The 23,284-nt window shown below is 37.1% G+C and overlaps 2 protein-coding genes across 2 annotated transcripts in view; both read left to right on the top strand.

The window, feature by feature from the left end:
- Positions 1-23,284, top strand: part of LOC122686324 (60S ribosomal protein L7-like) — a 675,506-nt gene that overhangs the window by 449,438 nt on the left and 202,784 nt on the right. The gene's annotated exons all lie outside the window — the stretch shown is intronic.
- ALDH1A1 (aldehyde dehydrogenase 1 family member A1) overlaps positions 9,335-23,284 on the top strand; it is a 51,398-nt gene continuing 37,448 nt past the window's right edge. The window contains exon 1 of the mRNA XM_043891503.1: positions 9,335-9,491. Within this exon, the coding sequence (XP_043747438.1) occupies positions 9,426-9,491 (66 nt within the window). The 5' untranslated portion in view covers positions 9,335-9,425. The remainder of the gene's footprint in view (positions 9,492-23,284) is intronic.

Raw genomic sequence — 23,284 nt, 5'->3', positions numbered from 1 at the left:
ATGGGGAATACATGTAAATCCATGGCTGATTCATGTCAATGTATGACAAGACCCACTGGGGTATTGTAAAGTGATTAGCCTCCAACTAATAAAAATAAATGAAAAACAAACAAACAAACAAAGAAAAGCTACTGTGGCTATAATTTATTAGATGAAGGCAAAAAGCATAGACATGAATAGGGATGTCTTATAGTGATAACAAGTTCAATTCACAAGTAAGACAAAGCAATGCTAAATTTGCAAATACGTAATAGCCTTAGTAACGTTAGATACAAAGATTTGGGCATTGTTTATTGCCAACCAATAGAAAAATTTAAAAATGCACACCAAATAAACTATAAGTCAAGGAAGATATCACAATGGAAATTAGAAACTATTTTTAATTGAAAAAATGAAACTACTGTATTCAAACTTGTTGTTGGTCAGTTGCTAAATCATGTCCAACTCTTTGCAACCCAATGGACAGTAGACTGTCAGGGTCCTCTATCCATGGGATTTTCCAGGCAAAAATGGAGTTACCATTTCCTTCTCTAGAGGATCTTCCTGACCCAGGGATTGAACTGGCATCTCTTACATCTCCTGCATTGGCAGGTGGATTCTTTACTGCTAAGCACTCAGGGAAGCCCTATCCAAACTTGTAGATGTTGCTGAAGACGTGCTTAGAGGGAAATTTATATCCTCAAATGAAATGCATTAAAATTTATAGGTTGACAAATAAAAACAAAAAAATATTTCTTCTTAACAAGAAAAGAAGTGAAAATGGAGGAATAAAGAAATTGCACTCCATACCGCAGAAGAGAGATAAGAAGAAAAAAGAGTATGCAGTTACCTCTGCAATAGTCCTCCCTTCTTAATATTACAATAACTGATTTTGACCTATGAGCCTGGTTGCCCAGAAAGAAGTGTACAATCTCCATTTTTCCTTATAGTTAAGTGTGTTTATGTGGCTAAACTCTGATCACTGAGTGTCCTCTAGTCTTTTGTCATTTTTCCTCCCCTTTCTCCATTTGAATCCTGGAATATGAATATAATGGTTGGAATTCTGGCAGCCTTCTCTTATCAGGAGGCCAAGAGTCATAGTTCAGGGATGCTGGGGCAGTGAGCTGAAAGGAGCCTCTGTATCTCTCAACTCTGCTACCACGCCTACCCTGGATGAGCAATTTATACTATCTGTTTATGTGAAAGAGAAATCCATTTCCATTTTGAGTATTTATTCTGGATTTTTCATGTTGGGCACCAAACCTAATCCTAACTGTTTGTCCTAAATAAGGACAAACAAACAGAAAGCATAAAGTACATGAGTCATCACAATAGAAGTAGAAATGGACTAAATGTTTGTGTTTAACAAAGACTCTTGTAATCAGAAACTCTTAGATTGGATTAAAAAGATGAGAGTGATTTGCTCTTTAAAATCCAGACCTACAATGTCAGGACACTAGACAGTTGAAGGTGGTAATTACTTCAATAAATAAAATTAATAGTTTTACAGGAAAAGGGCAAGGAAACACAGATGCCTGAAATTTGGCCACTGTTGTTTTGTCATAATCAGAAGGGGAAAATTCAAGAAAAAGTTTGATTTTGAGAAATGAGAGCGAGTTCAATTGTGTGGGTGAGCATGTTCTGCCACTCAGTTGGGCCCACCTCTTTCCGACCCCCTGGACTGTATTCTGCCAGGCTCCTCTGCCCATGGGATTATCCAGATCCAGGCAAGAATACTGGAGTGGGTTGTCATCTCCTCCTCCAGGAGATCTGCCTGACCCAGGGATTGAATTGAGTGTCCTGTGTCTCCTGCACTGGTAAGCAGATTCTTTACCCACTGAACCAGTGAATTCAATCAGGGGGTCTTAAAATTATGAACTATGAGACTAGGTAGTTAACTTAATTGAGTGAAAATAGGTTGAACTAAATATTAGAGATAGGTTGGGTCTATGTTTAGTGTTGTGGTGCTCAAACTTGACTTTAACTCTGAATCACCTGATGGGTTCCTTAAAGCACAGATTACTGGGCCCTGTCTCCAAAGATTCTGATTCAGTTGGTCTGAGATGGAACCTGAGAATTTGCATTTCTAAAAGTTATCCAGGTGATGCAGGTCGCTCCAACTCTGAACAACATGAGGAAATAGAGTCAGAGCTGCTTCAGTGGTTCTGACAGCTGACCACACATTACAATTACCTGAGGAACTTTAAATGCATACCAATATCTGGGCTCAAACCCCTGTTATTGAATCAGAATCTCATTTGTTTTGTTTTGAATTCCCTAGTTGATTTCAATGGGCAGGCAGGCTAAAATACTCTTCGAGTCCTCCAATGTTCAAGTTAAAATTTGGGTTTTTACATAAATGTTTCTTTTTTTTTTTTTTAAATCATACTGCATGGTCCACACAAAACAAATATGCAAGCTCTCAGTTTCAAACCCAGCTACCTGACTAGATATGACATGTAGCTCAGGTAACCAACAAGCAGCTGGAATGTAAAGCCTGAAAGTTAAGTTGGGATTTTGGTTATAGATCTGGGTACATATGTAGAACTTTAAAATGTGGGAACAAATTCAAGCAAGCAAATGCAAACCAGGTTTGAGATCGTCTAGCTAAAATAATCATTAAAAAAAATTAATGGCTTTCATAAACAGCATTATCTATTGCATCTTACTTTTGCAATTGAATGAACATCCATTTATACTACAACTGAAACTAAAAACTTTTCAAGATGTCAAGCACCTGAGAAGTTTCTATTCCAAGGTCAGATGGGAGGGAGGCTTTCCTTTATTTGAACATGAATATTTAGATTTTAACAATAAACCAGAAAAACATGCAGAGCATGTGATCAGTAACAGCTTGTACTATTTAGCAATCCTGAACTCGTGCTTACATTGATTATATATTGGGTTCCCATGACTGATGTAACAAATTACCATAAACTTAGTGGTTTAACGCAGCACACATTTATTCCCTTAAAACTCTAGAGGTCAGAGTACTGAAATCAGTTTCACTGGTCAAGGTCAGAGGGATGGGCTGAGCCAGCACCCTTGAGATTCTGGGGAAGAATCCACTTCCCTGTGTTTTCCAGTTTCTAGAAACTGCATTCCTTGCATTCCCTGGCTCCTGGCCCCTTACTTGTCAAAGCTAGCAGCTTCAGTGACCAAGCCACCTCCTGTTTCTGTGGTCAAATCGCTTTTGCCTCTTTCTTCTAAGGGTACTTGGGATTGCATCTAAGACTCACACTGACAATCCAAAATAAATAATTACTCAAGATCCTTAATTAAATTACAACTGGGACATTTCTTCTGCCGTATAAAGTGACTTTCACAGCTTCCAGGGATATCTTTAGGAGTCATTATTCTGCCTGGGAAAATTATATAAAATATAACAAAAAGAAATCACATGATTCTTTTTATCATGCATAAATTCAGAATGGCAGAAATAACAGTGAAGTCAAAATTCAGCTATTTAGCTTTCCAAACACTGAGGCAGAGGTCAAAGGCAAATTGCAGATTTCAGCCAAATACTAAAAGTAAAGCACAACTTCTCAGCATACCTACAGATAGTACACAAGTTTATAACCTGTTAACCTGTTTTTTAAAAAATAATTTATAGCATAACACAAAAATTCCCCAAGTATTTCTTTACTTTTTTCAACAAGCCATGATTTATCTAAACCATTTGGTATTTTAAATTTTATATTATTTTAAAGATACTTATTCATTTGATTGTTTCCTTAAAATAAATTTCTAGATGTAGAATAAGGGTTGAATATTTTTATAATTTTAGTGCAGTTTGCCATTATTAAACTCTGAGAAACTCTATAGGAAAAGGGTCATTTCTCTGAACCCTTCATTGTGCCAGGATTGGAAGTAAAAAAAAATACCCTTGACTTAAAAATGCTAACTTGATGCTGTGCATTTTACACTTATAATATATATTTATTGGAGGACATTTGAGTGGAGAGTATGCCCTGAGAAACTTTCTTTACCTACAACCATGATTTAACTCACTTCCCAGATTAGCTTGCACCTCTGAATTTTCTTTATAAAAATATTCTGACTGTATAATTTGGTTACAAGTTCAAAACCAGGGAGAAAAGAACATGCGGCATTAGAAGTTAAGTTACTGGTCATCTGGGGTGAGGAAGAAGGACATGGTGACAGAAAGGATGTACAAAGTGGGCTCTGAGGTTCTAATATTGTTATTTGACCCCAGTGGTGATTATTTCGTTTTGTTTCTTTCACGATTTTTGTTGAGATGTTACTACAAAAAAGTCATGACTTTTGCAGCCTTCTATACATGTTATGGGCTTCCCAGGTGGCACTAGTGGTTAAGAACCGACCTGCCAATGCTGGAGATGTAAGCGACAAGAGTTTGATTCCAGGGTCAGGAAGATCACGTGGAGGAGAGCACGGCAACCCACTCCAGGATTCTTGCCTGGAGAATCCAATGGACAGAGGAGCCTGGTGGACTATGGTCCATAGGGTCTCAAAGAGTCGGACACGACTGAAGTGAGTTAGCATGCATGTACACATATATGGCATATTTGACTCTAAAAAATTTTTAATAAAAATAAATTAAAAGAGAAAAAAATAGTACTGATACTCATGTCTGCATACCGGAGTTTACTCAAACTCATGTCCATCGAGTCGGTGATGCTATCCAGCCATCTCATCTTCTGTCATCCCCTTCTCCTCCTGCCCCCAGTCCCTCCCAGCATCAGGGTCTTTTCCAATAAGTCAATTCTTCGCATCAGGTGGCCAAAATAATGGAGTTTCAGCTTCAGCATCAGTCCTTCCAATGAACACCCAGGACTGATCTCCTTTAAGATGAACTGGTTGGATCTCCTTGCAGTCCAAGGGACTCTCAAGAGTCTTCTCCAACACCACAGTTCAAAAGCATCAGTTCTTCTGCACTCAGCTTTCTTCACAGTCCAACTCTCACATCCATACATGACCACTGGAAAAACCATAGCCTTGACTAGATGGACCTTTGTTGACAAAGTAATGTCTCTGCTTTTTAATATGCTATCTAGGTTGGTCATAACTTTCCTTCCAAAGAGTAAGCGTCTTTTAATTTCATGGCTGCAATCACTATCTGCAGTGATTTTGGAGCCCCCCAAAATAAAGTCTGACACTGTTTCCCCATCTATTTGCCATGAAGTGATGGGACCAGATGCCATGATCTTAGTTTTCTGAATGTTGAGCTTTAAGCCAACTTTTTCATTCTTCTCTTTTACTTTCATCAAGAGGCTTTTTCGTTCCTCTTCACTTTCTGCCATAAGGGTGGTGTCATCTGCATATCTGAGGTTATTTATATATCTTCTCTGCCTACCAGCAGTCAAATCTCTTTGCTCCAAATTCTTCTCATTCATGTGAACCTAGTATTTCAACAGCATGGTTGAATTAAATGTTATTTAAGTTGCTGATTTATTAGGAGGAAAGGGCAAGTGATTTCTGTGAAAACAAAACTGAGTGTTATGCAAACACTCAATCTTGTCAAATTATGAAACACGTTGGCATAATAACAAGCTATACATAAGACAATTATTAACAAAAAACTAGAAAATGTATAAAACTCTCAAAGTAGTCTGCATTCAGATTGCCTCAAAGATGTCTTTAATGGCTTCAAATGTCTTTCTGCATTTTGAGGAAACAAAAACAATGTGAACACTATTTATGCAAGGTTATTTCAAGCTCGAGCAGCAGACCCAGTTCTAAGAAATGGATTTGGCCCATGAAGTTCAGCAAAAAATCTATTTAAACTAAAATAGTCTTATAGAGGCTTTAATATGTTTCTTTTAGTTATCCTTCTAATTAGTATCCTGACTGTATCAGGTAAGAGGGACATCTGCCATCTTAGTAACACAAGACAAAGAGAAAACAATTGATAGGATATGTGAGGAGCAGGGGAAATCAAAGGTTAAAAAATAAAAAAAAAACACTGCTAATGGGCAAAGGATGTCAGATGAACAGAAATTAGCCCACAAAAAAATATGTTCACATACTCTAATGCTTCTTCCCCCTCCCATTTTAATACCAACTTGCCAATTGAGCACAGATTCGATCACATAAGAAGATCCATTTTTTCCCAAATTATTAAAAGCCAAACAGGCACATGAACCCATGTGGTGTCTGTTGAAACCGCAGTGATCAAAAGCAAAGAGACATATCCATCACTGGGTTAGCCACCCAGCAGACTCACCCTGTGATGTTGAAGGCAACACTGAAGAGTCAGGGACCGAAATGTCACTAAGCAAAGCAAATTCAACTCCAACAGATCGATCCTGGATTTTGAAATTAGAAAATGTGAAGATCAGCAATTTTTTATTTCACCATACAGTTATATGTGTTAAATGTGCATGTTTTTTATTTCAGTTACTCATGTGAGTAGGAGAAGCTTAGGCCCCAATAGCTTTTCAATGACTAAGGCTGGAGTTTTAGAGGAGTTTTAGAGAGATTCCTTATACTATGAGATAGCAGTTTCAGCCATAGTTGAAGACCTAGTCTGTATGGTTCTTGGAATAGTGACAGTTTTCACCAAGGACTAGAAGAAAGTGAAGTCGCTCAGTCATGTCCAACTCTTTGAGACCCCATGGAGAGCGTAGCCTACCAGGCTCCTCCGTCCATGGGATTTTCCAGGCAAGAATGCTGAAGTGGGTTGCCATTTCCTTCTCCAGATCTTCCCGACCCAGGGATTGAAGCCAGGTCTCCCACATTGTAGGCAGACACTTTACCGTCTGAGCCACCAGGGAAGTCCCAAGGACTAGAAAAAGTTAGATTTAAAAGAAAATTAAATATGCTTCTCTTCCCACCCCTTCACGGGTGTGTGTGTGTGGGGGGGGGGGGTGTGTGTGTGTGTAATTTAACTTGTCCCTAAGAAGGAAAGGATGATTAAACATCCTTCATCTATGACTCCCAAGTTTAATTTCCAGCCCATCCTCTGCTGCATAACCCTGTTAAAATATACAATATATATTGTATATAAAAATACACAAGCTTTGACCCAGTCTTGAAGTGGGGCTTCCCGGTCCCTGTGTTCCCGCCAAAGCCATTTTCTCTTTGTAAAGGAGGGAAGTGATCTCCTCGGCCTTTTACCCATGCAACCACTCCTAAGAACATGCTATTCCACAAGACAAATTCTAGCAGATGGATGATATCAATACTTACTTCAGAAGCAGAGATCTCAGGCTATGTGGTTTCTGGATAAGAAAGATCTGCCCTTCAAGTAAGATTAAGGTGGGAGAATTCCTGATCCTCTAATCATAATGCTTTCCTCATAGAAGATACTTGGTAAATATTTGTAAAAATTTAATGGGCAGGTGTGGTAAGCTGTTTCATAGCTGTTCCGTTTACCTACATTCTGTAATATCTGGCACAAAGGGGCCTGTTCTTACATAATTATTCAATAAAATATGATTAAGAGTGAGCATATAAATAATGAGATGGCACACCAAGTGTGCTCTGGAGCGTTGAGCTTCCACTGCCTGGACAAGTGTGTGACTCCACAAACAACCACAAAGCTGAGAGCAGAAGAAAGTAGCAAAACACAGCTGTTTAGGCCTGGCCAGAGCACCACTCTGCGAGTTATGTAACAGCTGTTGTGTAATTGTGCATTTAATTCAAAACACATTTTTAAGACAGAAAACAATTAGATTTTCCAAAAAGAATGAAATTGTGAGTTGGGGGTGATAGTAAGAGAGAGAAAAAAACTATGAAACAGCACAGAAGTTTCTATCTGGTCTTCAGGCAGAGGTACAGGGGAGGCAAGGACCTCAGGGATGGTTGTCTTGGCATCTAGGGGCCTGGCCTAAGAGCTGAATCTGTTTTTGTAAATAAAATTGTATTGCAAAGTGTATTATGGTGTCGGTTGACTGTAGAGTTGAGTAAATCAAAACAGAAACTATGTGGCCTACAAAGCAGAAAATAATCTTTCTCTCTTTATAGAAAAAAATTTGCTGACCCCCATCTTAGACAAATAAAACGCTACGCTTGAGGGCCTGTGAGGGTGACGACTCAGAAAACAAAACAGCCGACTCTAGAGCCCATCTGGGAATGCTCTTATGGAGAGGAGGACAAGGAAAATAAATTGGAATAAGAACCAGGGTTTTGGTGTCACACTGGCCTGAAATGAAATTTTGGTTTTGTACTTATAAGATTGGTGTTCATAAACAAGCTATTTTATGTCTGTAAAGTGGGGAACCCAGTGAGGGCAGAAAGAGAAAGTACGGTTCCTGCCCCCGATTTGGAGTAACTATTCAACAAACCTTAGCTTCCCTACTTAAATCCCATATTTGGAAAAGCTGGCACTTTTCACTGGAAGAAATAATTATTACTACTAATTCTTAGTAATTGGTTAAAAGCACCCAAGGTTTACCATCTTGTACTGACTGTAACTTTTGCTAGACTTTGGATAAAATAAACTTTTATACTTAAAAATGGGAGTAGTACAGTTAAAAATTGTCCCTTTTGAATGTTCCCAACTTGAAACATTAATCTCATTTTAAGAACCTATATTACTCAGGAGTCCTGTTTAAATTCACTCGTGGTGCAACTGCCTGCGTCAATGATTGATAAACACCAGCCAACTTCCAAACCCAGAGGTTACTTTCATTTTAAGCGAGTTTTAGCAGACGATATTGCCATTTGCTATTGTGGTGAGTGTGTCACAGCACAGTCTGAGTTCCCTAAAAAATCCTGCTGACATTTCTGTTCCCACATATAAAAGATAATTTAGATAAAGACCATTTAAATAAAGATAAAGATAATTTAAATAAAGATAATTTAGAGCTCCTGAAATCCTAGTAGGTCTGCTTACCAAGCACTGAAATACATTCGACGGGTATGATTCTTTTAAAGTGGCCTCGGGGTGGGGTCTCTAGAGGGGACCTAAGGAAAGCACCCTGCTTTTCTGGGACATGGACAGATTCGTGGATAGCACTGTCCTAAAGACACCTGGCCAGGGTCCTTGCCTCACTAGCCTTTGCTGAGAACAAGTGCCCTTTGAGATTCCTTTTCAATCCTCGAATTCTCTGATTCCAAGTCCGTCAGAACACAGAAAGTTTCACAGTGACATAAAAAGCACGAAAAGCCAAAAAAATAATAACTGGCCTTAGTGGCCAGAGCAGCTGCGCTTCGTACCCTTATCACAGGTTTCGGCTTTGTAAATTAATTCGTCTGTAAATAGTGCCTTGTCTCCGGACGCAGCTTCAGTGCTGGAGCACTGGTTTCTTAAGGATTTAAGTTTAAAGTCAAGGGCTTCCTGCTCTAGGTGTTACAAATAAGTAGTGTCGTTTTCTTTTTGCTCCGAGTTTGTTCATCCAATCATATCCCAGTATGCAAATAAACCTTAGCCCATGCAGATAAAAAGGAACAAATAAAGCCAAGTGCTCTATCAGAACCAAATCGCTGAGCCTGTCACCTGTGTTCCAGGAGCGGAACCAGCAATGTCGTCCTCAGCCATGCCAGACGTACCTGCCCCACTCACCAATGTGAAGTTTAAATATACTAAGGTTAGTACAACTTCTGCTTGCTGCTTTGCCTCAGCTTTATAAAAACTACATTTATTTAAAGCACAAAAGGTCAATTTAAGTAAACTGGTGTAGAGAGCCCTTTGCAAATATAAAAATAAAAGGCTTGCAAAATGCAGGTCTGGGTTTAGTGTCTTGATCACATAATGAATTCTAAATCGTATCAGGCAACTTTTCAGAAATTTATTTCTTAAAATATTTCTAAGTAAAAGGAATGCTCTTCGCTGTAATAGGTTCTTGTGCCAGGATTCAGTGGACTTTACTAAGCAGTTCTATTAACTTTAGGCAGAGCACCCAGCATGTATAAGAGAGGCAAATACTAGAGAAACTTACTGGAGACAGGCAAACAAGTGGGAAATCGTTTTTTTAAAAGAAAAAAAAAGAGAGAGAGAGAGAAACAGAGTATAGTGAAGTAAAACAGAGCATACTGAAGTAGCTTGATTTTTATATATGTCAAATAAGTGTTAAAATCAAAAGACCTGAATCTGATAATTGGATGAAGGAAAACTCCAGTTACAAAACACTACATGGTCCTTGCATTATTTAGCATATTTGGGAAAAGAAAGCCTTCTTATTTATTTCTTCAGCCAAATTTGTTGCCATTGGAGCCGGCATGTAATTGTTAGCTGATAAATATTTAGAGAAACAAGAGCAGGAGCCAGACCTAGACTTAAAAATCCACAGTTAGGGAGAAGGAGGAAATGGATCCTATTTGAGTCAATCAGGAGTATCTCTGAACTTTGCCTGTTTCACACTGTTACATTCCTGCTTTCTAGTCAGAGCCTAGAATTTTTAGAGAAACAAATAAAACAAACAATCTAACCGAGATCATTTAAGAAGTGAGCTTTATGGTGTGATGCAGAAAGGAAAGTAAGAAAGGAACTATTCCCACTCAGGGAGAGCCACTTTGCTATCTGAATTAACCAAGAAAATTCCAGGAGCACTGTAAGTTAATGATAAAGTCCTGCTATTATTATTTCCTTACTTGTAACAATGGATGGTTTTGAAATTCTAGTTTGTTAAATTTTCATTTTCATAAGCACAACAAATGAGGAAGTTGTTCAGCTGACTGGCTCTTTTCCAAAGAAAAGTGTCTGCAGAGATAAGATTGTGCCTCTAACATGGTTGACCAACAGTTATAAAGTGTATTAAAGTATTATTTTTACAAGGTTTTATTAAAAGGGAAAATATTTTTTGTCCGTTTAATTTTATTCCAAATGGGAACATGAAAAATGCGATGGGACTATACCCTCCAAAGATTTTGCACTTGGCAAAAGCACGCCTAACAGATAACAAGACTCCAGTTTTCCCAACTTTCTTATTGTTTGTCATTTGCAAGATATTTCAATCCAAAGTAAATACATTTAAAAATGCATTCATTTCATAAAGATCAAAACCACTGGCAATGATTGAATTATCCCCTTACTATTGTAACACAGTTTTGTTTTGTTTTTCCCCATGATACTGGGAAGATATTTTGATAGTCTGAATGTCACATTTTTTGGTAGTCTGAATGTCACATCTTTTAAAAATTTGGTTTGCAAAAGTATGAAGTCTTCCTTGTCTGTGAATTTTCAGCAAAAATGAAATATTCTTTCTACTGAACTAAGTTTCATTAAGTAGTTCTTAATTAAACATGTGAGAAAGGTGAACAAATGAGATAGTCCTCAAATATATATATACAAACACAGGTCTCATGATTCTTTAACATATAGAGATGATTTTAAGATTAAAATCGCCTGTTCATTTAAAAGTCATTACACAAGAACACCCTCTAGGGAAACTAACTGACCTAAGTGCTCAAAAGGAGGCAAGATTCCAAGAGCAGGAATTTGCTCTTGCATATAAGAACTTTTCTGGGTAAAAATACCCAATGCAAGCAAGTCAGTGAATTTCGATTGCTCACACATCTACTCTATAAATCTGTTCTGCTCAGATAGCATTTTATTGTCTGATTTATTGGTTACAGCATTTTCACACTTGGGAGGACACCAGTTATGTATGTAATTAAATCTAAATGGGTGAGCTTTTTCAAATGCCTTTGCATTTTCTTTTTACTGTGCCTAACTGAAGAACTGTATTGGATTTGCACTTGCAAGAGGAGTTGGAAAAAGATGGTTATTAACTAACTTTCCTGGTTGCAAACAAAATAAGCAAGGGATTTCATAGCGTCTGAGAAATTATCTTCTATAGCAAGCCCCTAAACTATGTTATTTTTCTTGCACTATTTTAGTGTTCATGTTTATTATCACTAGAATATGTTGGTTGTTGGGGCAAGGTGGAGGAAAGGGACAAGCAAGACTGAGTAACAAAAAACTATTGCAACTACAGTAGAAGAACTATACACGCTCTCAAGCTTGAGACTGCTTCTAGTCCAAACAAAAGATGCCATTGATGCATAACTTTTATGACTTTACAGTCCACTTACTTTTTTAAGGTACATAAAACAGAGATCAGAGTTTAAGAAATACTTTCTAAAATGATACCAAAGTTTTTGGAATTTAAAATCTCAGTAACATCAGTATAAATGCACTCAAACTCAGAGTCTGTCTCTATCCTTATATTCCCCCCTTTCCAATTCTAAACAAACTCTATCTCTGCCAGCTCTCTGCTCATCCTTTTAAAGGATGAGCTTCTTGGGAAATTATGTGATCTTTGGGCAAACTACATTACCTCTCGCTGCCTTGGCTTCCTTACATGTAAAATGGGAATTCTTAAGGTTGAAGAAAGCATTACATGCATTTAATGCATACGAAGCCCTTGAAATAACCTGACACATGGGAAGTGATCGATTAACATCAGCCATCTTAGTCCTCTTTATTTTCCTGAATTCCATCCAATTTCCCAGGACCTTCTTTTACTCAGCCTTTCCTAGACCTGTTTCCCACAAGGGTTCTTCTCATTTCATTGTCATCCCCTAGCTTTTCTGTCACTCTTTCTTGCACAGTCATGCCCCACCTGACAAGGATTTCATTGGAGCTAAGTTGCAAGGGTTTATCCTGGATTTCAGGGATCAAGAACTTTCTCTTACAGGATTTGGTATCTTTGTTTTCCTTTCTCTCTTTACAACACTGTTTTCTACCTTAAAGACAAATAGAAAATTCAAGAAGAAAGCTTTCTCAGACAGGAATCAAACCCCCAAATCTTTAGTTTGGCTCTTTAATGTAGCTCACTCAATAATGAACGACTTATTCGTGCTAGAAAAGATCTTCATTGGCTAATGACATTTCACATACCCACACAGACACACAGACAGGAAATATAGTTAAGTTTCATTGTGTTTACTCTGTGCCAATGACTTAGTTATTTATGATGATTTTATTTACTCTTTACAATAATCCTATAAGGATGTTACTATTCCTGCTTTGTAGTTGAGGAGACTGAAGAAGAGAGTGGCTAAGTAACTTTCCTTAAGTTACACAGCTAGTAAATGACAAAGCTAGACTTGGAACGCTGGCAGCTTTAGCCCTCACCCCAAGTGACTCGTCAAGACCAGTATCACTACTTTGGGACAGGGAGTTGCTGGCCTCCTAGCCTATCTTTATTCTGACTTTCATTTGTCCATTCCTGATTACTGGAGGCGACATGCCTATGAGCCTTTCCAGCTGTTGCTCAGCTGTTTCCAGGCCAACAGGAGGAAGTTTGCCACCAATTTAGAAAAAGAGGAGAACAATAAGAAAGGCTGGAAACAAACAGACTTTCCACTTTGATTGAAAAGGTGGTGTTGGAGCTGGGAAAGGCAGTGATGCAGAAGACTATGACACAGGTGTGCGATTCCTGTGAGAACTGCATTTCTTCAACTCCTAGGGAATAATAAATTTTGTTTGGAGGAGGATATATTTTCCTACTTTTCTGGTATTATCACTTAACCCATGTAGGTTAAAGATATGTTTTTGATAAAGAATGTTTATGAATCATTGAATACTATGTGCTAGGCACAATTTAAAGTATGTGTGTGTATGTGTGTGTGTTCACCATTATCTCCTTTTAAATTCAGGCCACATGCATTTCCAAATATCCCATTCTTTTTACTGCTTTCTCCTTCTTTCCCTTCCTCTCTCTCATTTTATATCCCTTTATTTACCAAATCATTGAATTGTTCTGTGTTAGGTCTTATGATATCAGAAAGCAAGAATGATTCTTGCCTCATGGAGCTTGTATTCCTGGAGCGGGTGGGAAGAAAACTAAAAAGAAGAAAACTGAAAGCTGAGACAATATGAGGAGAAGAGCTTTCTTTGGATGAGGTGTCAAGGAAAGCCTCTTTAGGAAGGGGGACAGTTAAGGGAAGTCTGAGGGAGGCAGACATAAGGTGGCCATGGAATTGAGGAACAAAGACCCAGAGTAAGAACACCTGCAGGGATATCTGTGGACAAGGGCGTGGTATATTCAAGGAACTATCCAAAGGCCGCCATGGTCGGCATGAGGTGAGGAAGAGAGAGCATGCATAAGGCTGGAGATGAGGCTGCTGCCAGACTGCCTGATGGGTTTCATTTGTGCAAACCACTGAGGGGTGCTTGGAACGGGACAGGACTTCAGTTCTAGACAAAGATGACTCTGCCGTGACAATGCTTTCTTTTGGGAGATCGTTTAGCTCCCCTCTGACTGATGCAATATTTTGTTTGCTCTTGGCTGGGAAGCAGTTGAACAAATAGCGGGATGGCTGCAAGGTGAGGTAGCTTAACAAGAAAAGCCTGGCTTCGATTTTCAACTCTTCTACTTATTTAATGATATGACCTTGGCCAAGCTTCTAAGCTCCTTGAGTTTCAGTTCCCTTGTCTGTAAATTAGGAATAATAATGACTACCTTGGAAAGTGGCTGTTAGGGTAATTTGTGAAAAGTGCCTGGCACTTATTTAGTAGCTCCTTGGTCCAGGCTCCTTTTAACCCTCTCCTTCCCAAGATGACTCCTAGAATTCTAAAAATTTTTAGCTGCCAATGTAAGCACTGCAATATAAGCAAATCAGATGGTTACACTGCATGTCACAGTTCAAAACTACATTCATCTGTTGGTCTCATTTGAAGTTCATAATTAGCTGCTGGGAAGGAGCTAGGGAAGATGTTTCTCGTGTCTCATTTTAAAGCTGAGGAACCTGAGCTCAGATAGTTTAAGTGACTTGTTCAAGGTCACACAGCTTTTAAGAGGCAAAAACAGAATGAGCTGAATCTTCTCATTTCAGATCTGATTCTTTTCCACGAGAGTTCATTTTTTTCCTTAAACACTGAAAATAGCAGTATTTAATATTTGAATCTCATTAGATTGTCTTTAGCAAGTGCTTTTGCATCTGTTACCTAATTTGTATCATTCATCCCTTACTCTGACTGAGAGGATGGAAATTTGGATGATAAGAGAAGAGAGATGATTTGGACATCAGATCCCTAAACAAGGGGACTGGTAGAAAGAAGATACTCCAGAGTGGTATAATCTCAAATTTAATTATGTAAGTGACACAGACCATGTTGAAATGCAAATTCCAATGCTATAGGTCTGAGGTGAGGTCTGGTATTCTGGATTTCTAATAGACTTCTAGGATTTGTTGATGCTACTTAAAGCATGGTCTGTTGATCAGCAGCAATTGTTTAAAAGCATTGAGTCAGTCTTATAACTTTACCTACACAGTGGTCACCATTGAATTAGGGACCTGACGTCCTGTTTCTCCCAGAAAGTGACTGTCACACGTTCTGGGAGAAACAGGAAAGTCCACTCACACCCAGCCAGGCCAGAAGTATTTATTTTCTCCTTCAGAAAGTGCTAAGTCCAGCAAGAACTAGATCATGGACACAAGCAGTGATGGAACCAACTTTGATTTTTTTCCTGGGATATAAACCTTCTTTAAGAATGTAATATTTAACTCATCTTTGAAGACTGTGTCTTGGCAAACTGTTTTCTTCTCAGGTACCTGCCTAGCTTTAAGAAAATCTTATCAACAAAATCCTAAAGTAAATAGCACATCCCCTAAAAGAGGGTGTTATTCCCATTTCATAAGGGCTCTCAGAACAAGTGTTCACAGGGTTTCCTTAAACTGGACTTCACCTATTTGTCAATAACTACTTGCCAGAATAAGGGGGTGGGGTGAGAAAAACTCTTAAAGAGTATGAGAAACAATTCATTTGAAGAGCAACCCAAAGTTAGATTAGTATCTCTAAAATGGCCTGGGTAATCTATGGGATGATATAACACAGATCAGCATAAAAGAACCCTCCTGGGAATACTAGCCTTGATAAAACGGCCATGCACTTGTCTTAAAGTGGCAATTATCTAGCTTAGAGTGGTGGTGATTTGGGTATTCATGATGCTATTATAATTGTGGCCAAATGTGTTATACATTTATTAGATTGAAGTGGCCACATTGAGCCCTGTTCCAAAGAATATGAGCAATAATCACTTCATTATTAAACATTTAATTAAGAGCCACTGCTAATAAACAAATCAGAAAAGTAAATTTTTGTGTAAACTGGATTTCATCATAGTGATACATTTTGAGTATAACGTGTGTGCGAGTGTGTAAGTGTGTGTGAGTCTGTCAAAAGTTCCCACAAATACCGGCATTGCTTGCAAGGTATGTAAAATGTTGTTAATATTTGACTTTCTGATATTATAATATCTATACCTGATACCTTTATTGTAATGTTGGAATTATTAATGTGAATTTCTTGACTGGGCATTTGCATAAACATCACACTTGTTAAAATTTTGTCTGAACAACTCTCTCCCTCACCCTGATTCCATTAACTGACCATTTCCACTGCTCTCCGAATACTTTTTCAAAAGTCAAAGAAATGTAAATATCAAACAGCTGAGTTATGCTCTACATTTGGCACTTTCTTTAGAAGGAAGGTATATATGCAAGCAATTATATTATTGGGTCTTGGTATTGTTAAGTATTAAATATTTACAGAACTTTTGAGTGCTTCTGCAGCTTACCTCTGATATAGGGTATACATAATATATGGAAATTATTGATGAGTATTTTTGTCAGCTATGGGACAAAATGATGATGTGGCTCAAAACAGGAAAGCTTCAGCATCTTTTCTTTTTCCCTGATTGAGTTGAAAAGGATGAAAAGCCTCTTCCAAAGACAAGTAAGAAAAGAGTATACACTCATGTTACTGAATTCAGACTGTAATATAAAACAGAAATGAAAAAGAAAAACTTTATTTCTCCTACTTTTGTTTTGGCCACCCTCTCATTTTGTTTTCATTCTTTTGACTGCAGTTAAGCATTTTCCTCCCATCTGTTATTTCCTCCTTAATTTCCTTTTGGATTTTTTTTTTTTTTTTTTTACTTTGAGTCTCAACATTTTGCTTTGCTGCCTCGGGGTTTGAGTTAAAAATAATTGCCAGAAGATCTAGCTTTGATTCTTTTAAATGTTTAACACCCCCACCTGACTTTTGCTTAGTTTCTCTCTCTTATCAGCTCCCATCTTGGTTCTTTCTCCCTGCCCCACTTCCCACCCTCCGGGTCTTTGGTACATTTTAGTTTCCTAATGCTGGGGAAAAGTTAACACATTTACAACATCCATCACTTCCTATACGTTTTCAACTGTACCCATTATTTCACGTGGCCGAAACTCAGGATCTCAGGTTTGGAATTTCACACAGGTGACATAAAACGGAGAATCCCTTCAACCTTCCTCACTCTTGGCGTGACTTAAAAGAGATTCTTTGTGCGTTGAAAATGTGATCTGTTAAAATCTCTCTGCCACCAAGAAAGTGCTGGCTTCTCTTATGGCATCCAGAGCTGCTGGCCTGGTTGCAGTCCTGCATAGATCAGGTGAATTTGGGGCACCCCAAGGGACTTTTGCAGGGAGTCAGGGCTTCTCTTTTAAGCCAACGGGTTTCAAAATCTTAGCACATAAGGCTAATAGGTTTTATTTGCCTATTAGACAAATCTAACTACATCTAAAGCAGTCATATTTTGAGGAAAGTGCCTATGTATTTAGAATTGTAGCTGTATACCAAAGACACTAAGCTATAAGAACTTTTGCTCAGGAAAGGCTTTCTTTCTTTCAAAATTATGACTTATTCTTGGACACTAAACTACATTCAGGAAACAGCCGTTTTCTTTTTTTAAATCAAAATTTACATAATGTATCTCTTACAATCTGACATATCTAAAATTTAAAGAGTAAAAATCAATTATTAAGTTGCCTCAACATTTCCATTGATTGTTTCCCCAAGTAAGAAGCACTTGAAGTTTAAGAGTATGCCTAGGCATCTATAATTTCCCATCAGTATTGTGAACTTGGAGTCTACTGCACTTATATATTATTCAAAAGTATCCTGAGTCCAAACTTCGTAATTAGAATATAGTTAATATAGTGGTTAAATAGGATCCAATAATTGTTTTTTACTTTTATAGCATGATCCCTTTCCCTCCAAACTTGCTAAAGGTAAACAGCAAATGGAAAATGAAGTTGTAATCAGGATAGATCATTTCAACAGACCTAAAAATGGTTTCATAATCATTTTAATAAACATTTATTAACCTATACATCTCCATATAACCATTTTATATAACTATAGGAAGGACAATTATTCAAAAATATTCAGCTACACAGTAGGCTGTAAGGCATATATAAACTGGATAAAATTAAAATAGAGAAAAAGATGATCAATATAGTCCCTACCAATAAATTCTCCACAGTTAAGGGGAAGGAAAGGATGGTACAATGCCTGATTCTTTCATCTCATTATCTATGCCAAATTTTGTTTTTATACTGAAAGGCTGCTGTTTGGGGGAGAATGTATATCATTGATAATTTGCAGACTATATTGATACATCACTCTTCACTAAAGCCTTAAGACCTCATGCCTGGAAAGTTAAAATGGTCTCTAGGCTAATGCCCTGGACGCTGTTTGTTGTTTTTGTTTAGTCACTAAGTCTATCTTGTCCGAAACTTTTGTGACCCTATGGGCAGTAGGCCATGAGGCCTCTCTGTCCATGTGATTTCCCAGGCAAGAATACTGGAGTGCATTGTCATTTCCTTCTCCAGGGGATCTTCCCAGGCCAGGGATCGAACCTGTGTCTCCTGCACTGGCAGGCAGATTGTTTACTATTGAGCCACCAGAGAAGCCTGACTGTTTGCTCTATCTCAAATCCATTTTTGGTACATTAAAATCAGTATTTCTAAAACATCCATTTGATCCGGCCACTGTCTTATAACACCCAGAATAGAGTAACTTGGGTGTCAAGATCCATCACTAACTGGTTTCATTTTCACTGTTGGAATTTATCTAAGACTTGTTTCCACTGGAATTCTCTGCTTGGGGCTGATCTCTCGACTGTGCTCCAAATATTCCAAGAGGGTTCCCTCTCTCTGCTCCTTGTTTTCCTTCTTTCTACCAATTCAGTCCTAATTTTCAAGGCTGCATTCTTCTAGGCCATGCTCCTTTCTTCTATGAGTTTCTCTGTGCAACTTACTAATTAAAGCACTGCTTTGGCCATTGCACTCTACAATCTTCAATTCTTTACTGACTGATCATGATGTAATATACTCTCCTTTTAGATCACAGCCACTTGGAAGCAGGGTCATAGCTCACTAATCTTCCATGTTTCCCTATTACTAACAGAGTATTTCTCAGGTGTCTACTCATTATCTGACCAACAATTTTCTGATAAAACAAAAGCGACCATTTGTGTCATATGAATGTAAGCACAAATTCGAACAAAAATTAAGTTCACTGTGTCCCCCTATATTAAAGGTGCAGAGTAATTGCTGGTAATTTGAGATCATCTGCCACTGATCTCTTTAGTAGCCTGGAGGAGGATAGATAAGCTTCTGTTCTTACTTTAATGCTCATTTACAAAATATTCACTGACTTTAATCTGAAAAGGGAGTTTTATGTACAGTTTAAATACAAGAGTCTGATAATGAAAATAGATGGTACATACATATTATAATGGTTCTTTCACCAAAGAGAATGTATGAAGGGATTAAAATAATTTGTAATACTTTGGGGTGACCCTGAGGGATGGGATGGGGAGGGAGATGAGAGTGGGGTTCAGGATGGGGAACACATGTACACCCATGGCTGATTCATGTCAATGTATGGCAAAAACCACTATAATATTGTAAAGCAATTAGCCTTCAATTAAAATAAATTTAAAAAAAAGTAAGTTGTAATATATTGAGAGCATATTATTGAAAAGTTGAAACCACAAATTATCAGTGTAAGAGGACTTAGGTGGGAGATGAAAAGCTTCACCACGGGCCTAACAAAACACAATACATTCTGTACCTTCTTTTTATTAGAATTTTGGTGAAATTGCACTGTGGAGGGGTGGAGTTCTGGGCATATTTCTGATGGGGGAGACTTTGTGCTCTCTTAGTTTAGAGATATAAAATTGGAGGAGGTCATACTATCTTTAGAGTAGAGAAAATGCAGAATTAGAAATTTGCAAGGCTGGCTAAAGAATCTAGGTCAAATAACATGATGTCTTTAGTTTCTGTTTGTTATCTGATGAGCTGATGTGTAGATAGCTAGCTTTAATTCAAAACAAAACATAATAAGTAATTTATTAGTAGGATAAAAATGCTATGTTAGGAAAGAGAAAAAAAAAAAAGAGGTTAAATCCAACTGGACCAACTCCTCAGGAGGAAATGGCATTTTAAAAGATTTGAAGTATGAGGAGAAGAAAATAATGAAACTCCAGTCTGAGAAACAAAGTAGAATGAGGCTGAAACAAAGGGGAAAGAGTGGGATAAAAGGTTGGAAAATGATCTTGGGGACAAGTGGTGACATACCTCGAACCCCATGATGAAGAGTTTGAGAAGGGAGAACAACCTACATGTTCTGAGAAGGTGCCACAATTTGAACTGGTTTTTCTTAGGAAGATTATAAGATGAAAAATCAATTAGGCAGAGATAGGGGTCAGGGAGAACAGGGAAAGGTTTTTTTGTTTTTCTTTTTTATGATCATATAGAGTGAGTGAGTGAGTGAAAGTTGCTCAGTCATGTCCGACTCTGAGACCCCACGGACTATACGGTCCATGGAATTCTCCAGGCCAGAATACTGGAGGGGGTAGACTTTCCCTTCTCCAGGTAGCATAGAACACAGTGATAAAAAAGGATGAGTAGGGGTTCTGTGTGTCTTTAACAGAAGAGGGAAGGTGTACGTGTGTGTGTGTGTGTGTGTGTGTGTGTGTGTGTGTGTGAGAGAGAGACAGAGAGAGACAGAATGCAAGAACAAGTTTTAAAACCTTAGTTTGCAGTGAGAGCAGTGTAAAGCTAGACATGACAATGAGCTGAACTTGGGACACTTTGATTAAGGTGCTTCCCAGTGATCTCTTGGGGGAAAAATAGGGCTAAAGACGTAAGAAAGAAAACACTGTAAACTTGAAGAATATGAACTGCAAAGTCTACAATAACTTCAGGGAAAAAAAGATAATATATAGTGAAGGACTCTTTAGCAAACATACCAAAATTTACACATTCAGCCTAGTGTTTGTTTCTTTCAAAGCAGTCAATTTTAGGTATCTACACTTGTTTCAACTATTTGTACGAGATTAAGATTTGCTGTTAGGCCAAAAAAGGAAGAATTTCACTCAAATTTGCCTTTAGAACTTAGAACAAATTACTTTTAATGTCTTTGCTATCGAAAGATAATAAATGTTTATCCTTTGAAAGTAGATTTGATTTTCACAAGTAGACTAAAACCATTTAAACTTCATCTAGGGTAAAAAGTGGATAAGCAATCAGAGCAAGGCTTCTATGCACAATTAAGCTATGACTATAAGTTGATGATATTTTCTTGTTCATCATAAATTTCCTCTAACTTTTCTTAGTATCTAAAGATAAATTTCATTGAATATTTAAATCTTATGTTTACAATAATGGTATAACAGTTTTTTATTTCTCCCTCAGCCATCTTTTAAAAATGAATTTTATCATTAAATAAAATATTGTAAATATAAAAAAATAGCTACAATGCTGATTCACTCCAAAAGATGTTGAGCAAGGCAGTAGTTGTAATCTAAATTTATTTTTCTTTAAGTTCAACTAAGATGTTTATATTTTTTCTTAGAGGTTAATAGGAATTTTATGGTCTTCATCTGTATTATATTACCCTATCAGAGAAACAAGGATTTTCTTGATACTTCTATCTTTCTCAAACTTCCATATTTGTGTCTTTGGACATCTATTCTCTTTATCTGAACTGCTTTGTACAACTTCCCCTTTTAATTATTCATGTCCACATCTTTTTCCTGTCAGTTCCAGGCTAGCACTACAATTCTTTGAAACTCCTCCAAATACATAGGTTACATTGGCATGAATAGGCAAATAAGGAGACATATCCTTCCTCTTGTTTTTTTTTAGCAAGTTAAAATATCAGAGTGGACACATGTGCAGAATATTATAGATCCTACCCATATGTAACTACTGGATTCTAGGTTCTTTGATTCAATTTTTAAGTCATTTAGTTAAGAGTTTTTCACTCTTCACTGAGGTTAAGATCACTTGAGGGCTGGGATTGTGCTGAACACTTTGGCTGGGATTTTTCTGTTCTGAGGATAAATCAGAGAAACAGACACACACTGTCCTTGACCTTATCTTAACTTACAGCTTAAGAGGAAAGGCAGACATTTAAAAATGAGTTTTTAAAAAAGTGACAAGCTTTATAGTAGATGTGTAGGAGAACAGGGAATGCTTTTGTAATAATTTTTTTTTTTTTTGGTAACAATCTTGTAAATCACAGAATATAGAATTAATTATATGTAAGCATTTTGTGATATATAGTAATATATATCTTATTAATTTGACAGAATGTTAAGCTAAATTTGGACACTGCACAGAATAGCTAAGTCAGTGCAAACTCACAGGTTAATTTAAAAGACTACTTTTATTTCAAATATACACAATATAAATATTTAAATCAACAATGTATAATCTTGAGAGTTGTCACTGGGAAATCTTAAATAGTTCAGTAATTTGTATTTAGCATAACAACCAATTTAAACCTTGAGGGGCAGTGTTTCAATACATTCTCCCTCAGAGTTGCACAATTAATAACTAATCTTTAAATATCAAGTTAAGAGGAGATGTCTGAGTTAAGGTATATATTACAGATACACTGTGTATGTCGCCTTTCATGTTAAATTTCATGGGTCAATTACCTGTGGTTTAGAATTAAACTAGTTCATATTGTAAAAATAATCTAACAGGATGTCACAATACATAATATTCAACACTGTACTTATGATTTTTTTGTATTTCAATAATGAATAAGAAAAAAAGAGAATAAACAAGAAATAATGGGATGAGAGGAGATAGAAGAAATTCTAGCTTTTGTCAGAAATAAAACATAACTTTATTCATCACAAAAATAGTACTTCTTAATTTGGCTACATAAGATATTTTTATTCTGTGAAAAGATGAATGAGATATCAAAGGTATTATAGTTTCCATAAAGAAATGTTAAGTTCAGTATTGCAAAAATTGAAACAGACTTTTAAAATGACGTACTAACACTTCTTAATATTCTTACTCTTTGTGTACACAGAACAAAATTCAATTATTTTCTGGACCCCCTGTTTCTTTAGATGCAGGTCTCTTTCTCATAGATAGAACTAGGAAATCTAGTACCTGATTTCATCTGAGGACAAATAATTTACTAGATAACCTTTTAAAAAGAAGAATGAAACCCTTATGTCTTTAAAAAGTCGATGGAAAAATGTCACTAACTGATTTTTTTCCTAAGCAATCTTCTTTGAAAGTCCTCCCTCAGGCTACTTTTAAGACAGTAAACTAAAGGATCAGAAAATAGTCACTTACCATA

The sequence above is a fragment of the Cervus elaphus genome, chromosome 29 (assembly GCF_910594005.1).
Source record: "Cervus elaphus chromosome 29, mCerEla1.1, whole genome shotgun sequence".
NCBI classification, from domain to species: Eukaryota; Metazoa; Chordata; class Mammalia; order Artiodactyla; family Cervidae; genus Cervus; species Cervus elaphus.
This window is presented reverse-complemented; position numbering and strand designations above follow the sequence as displayed.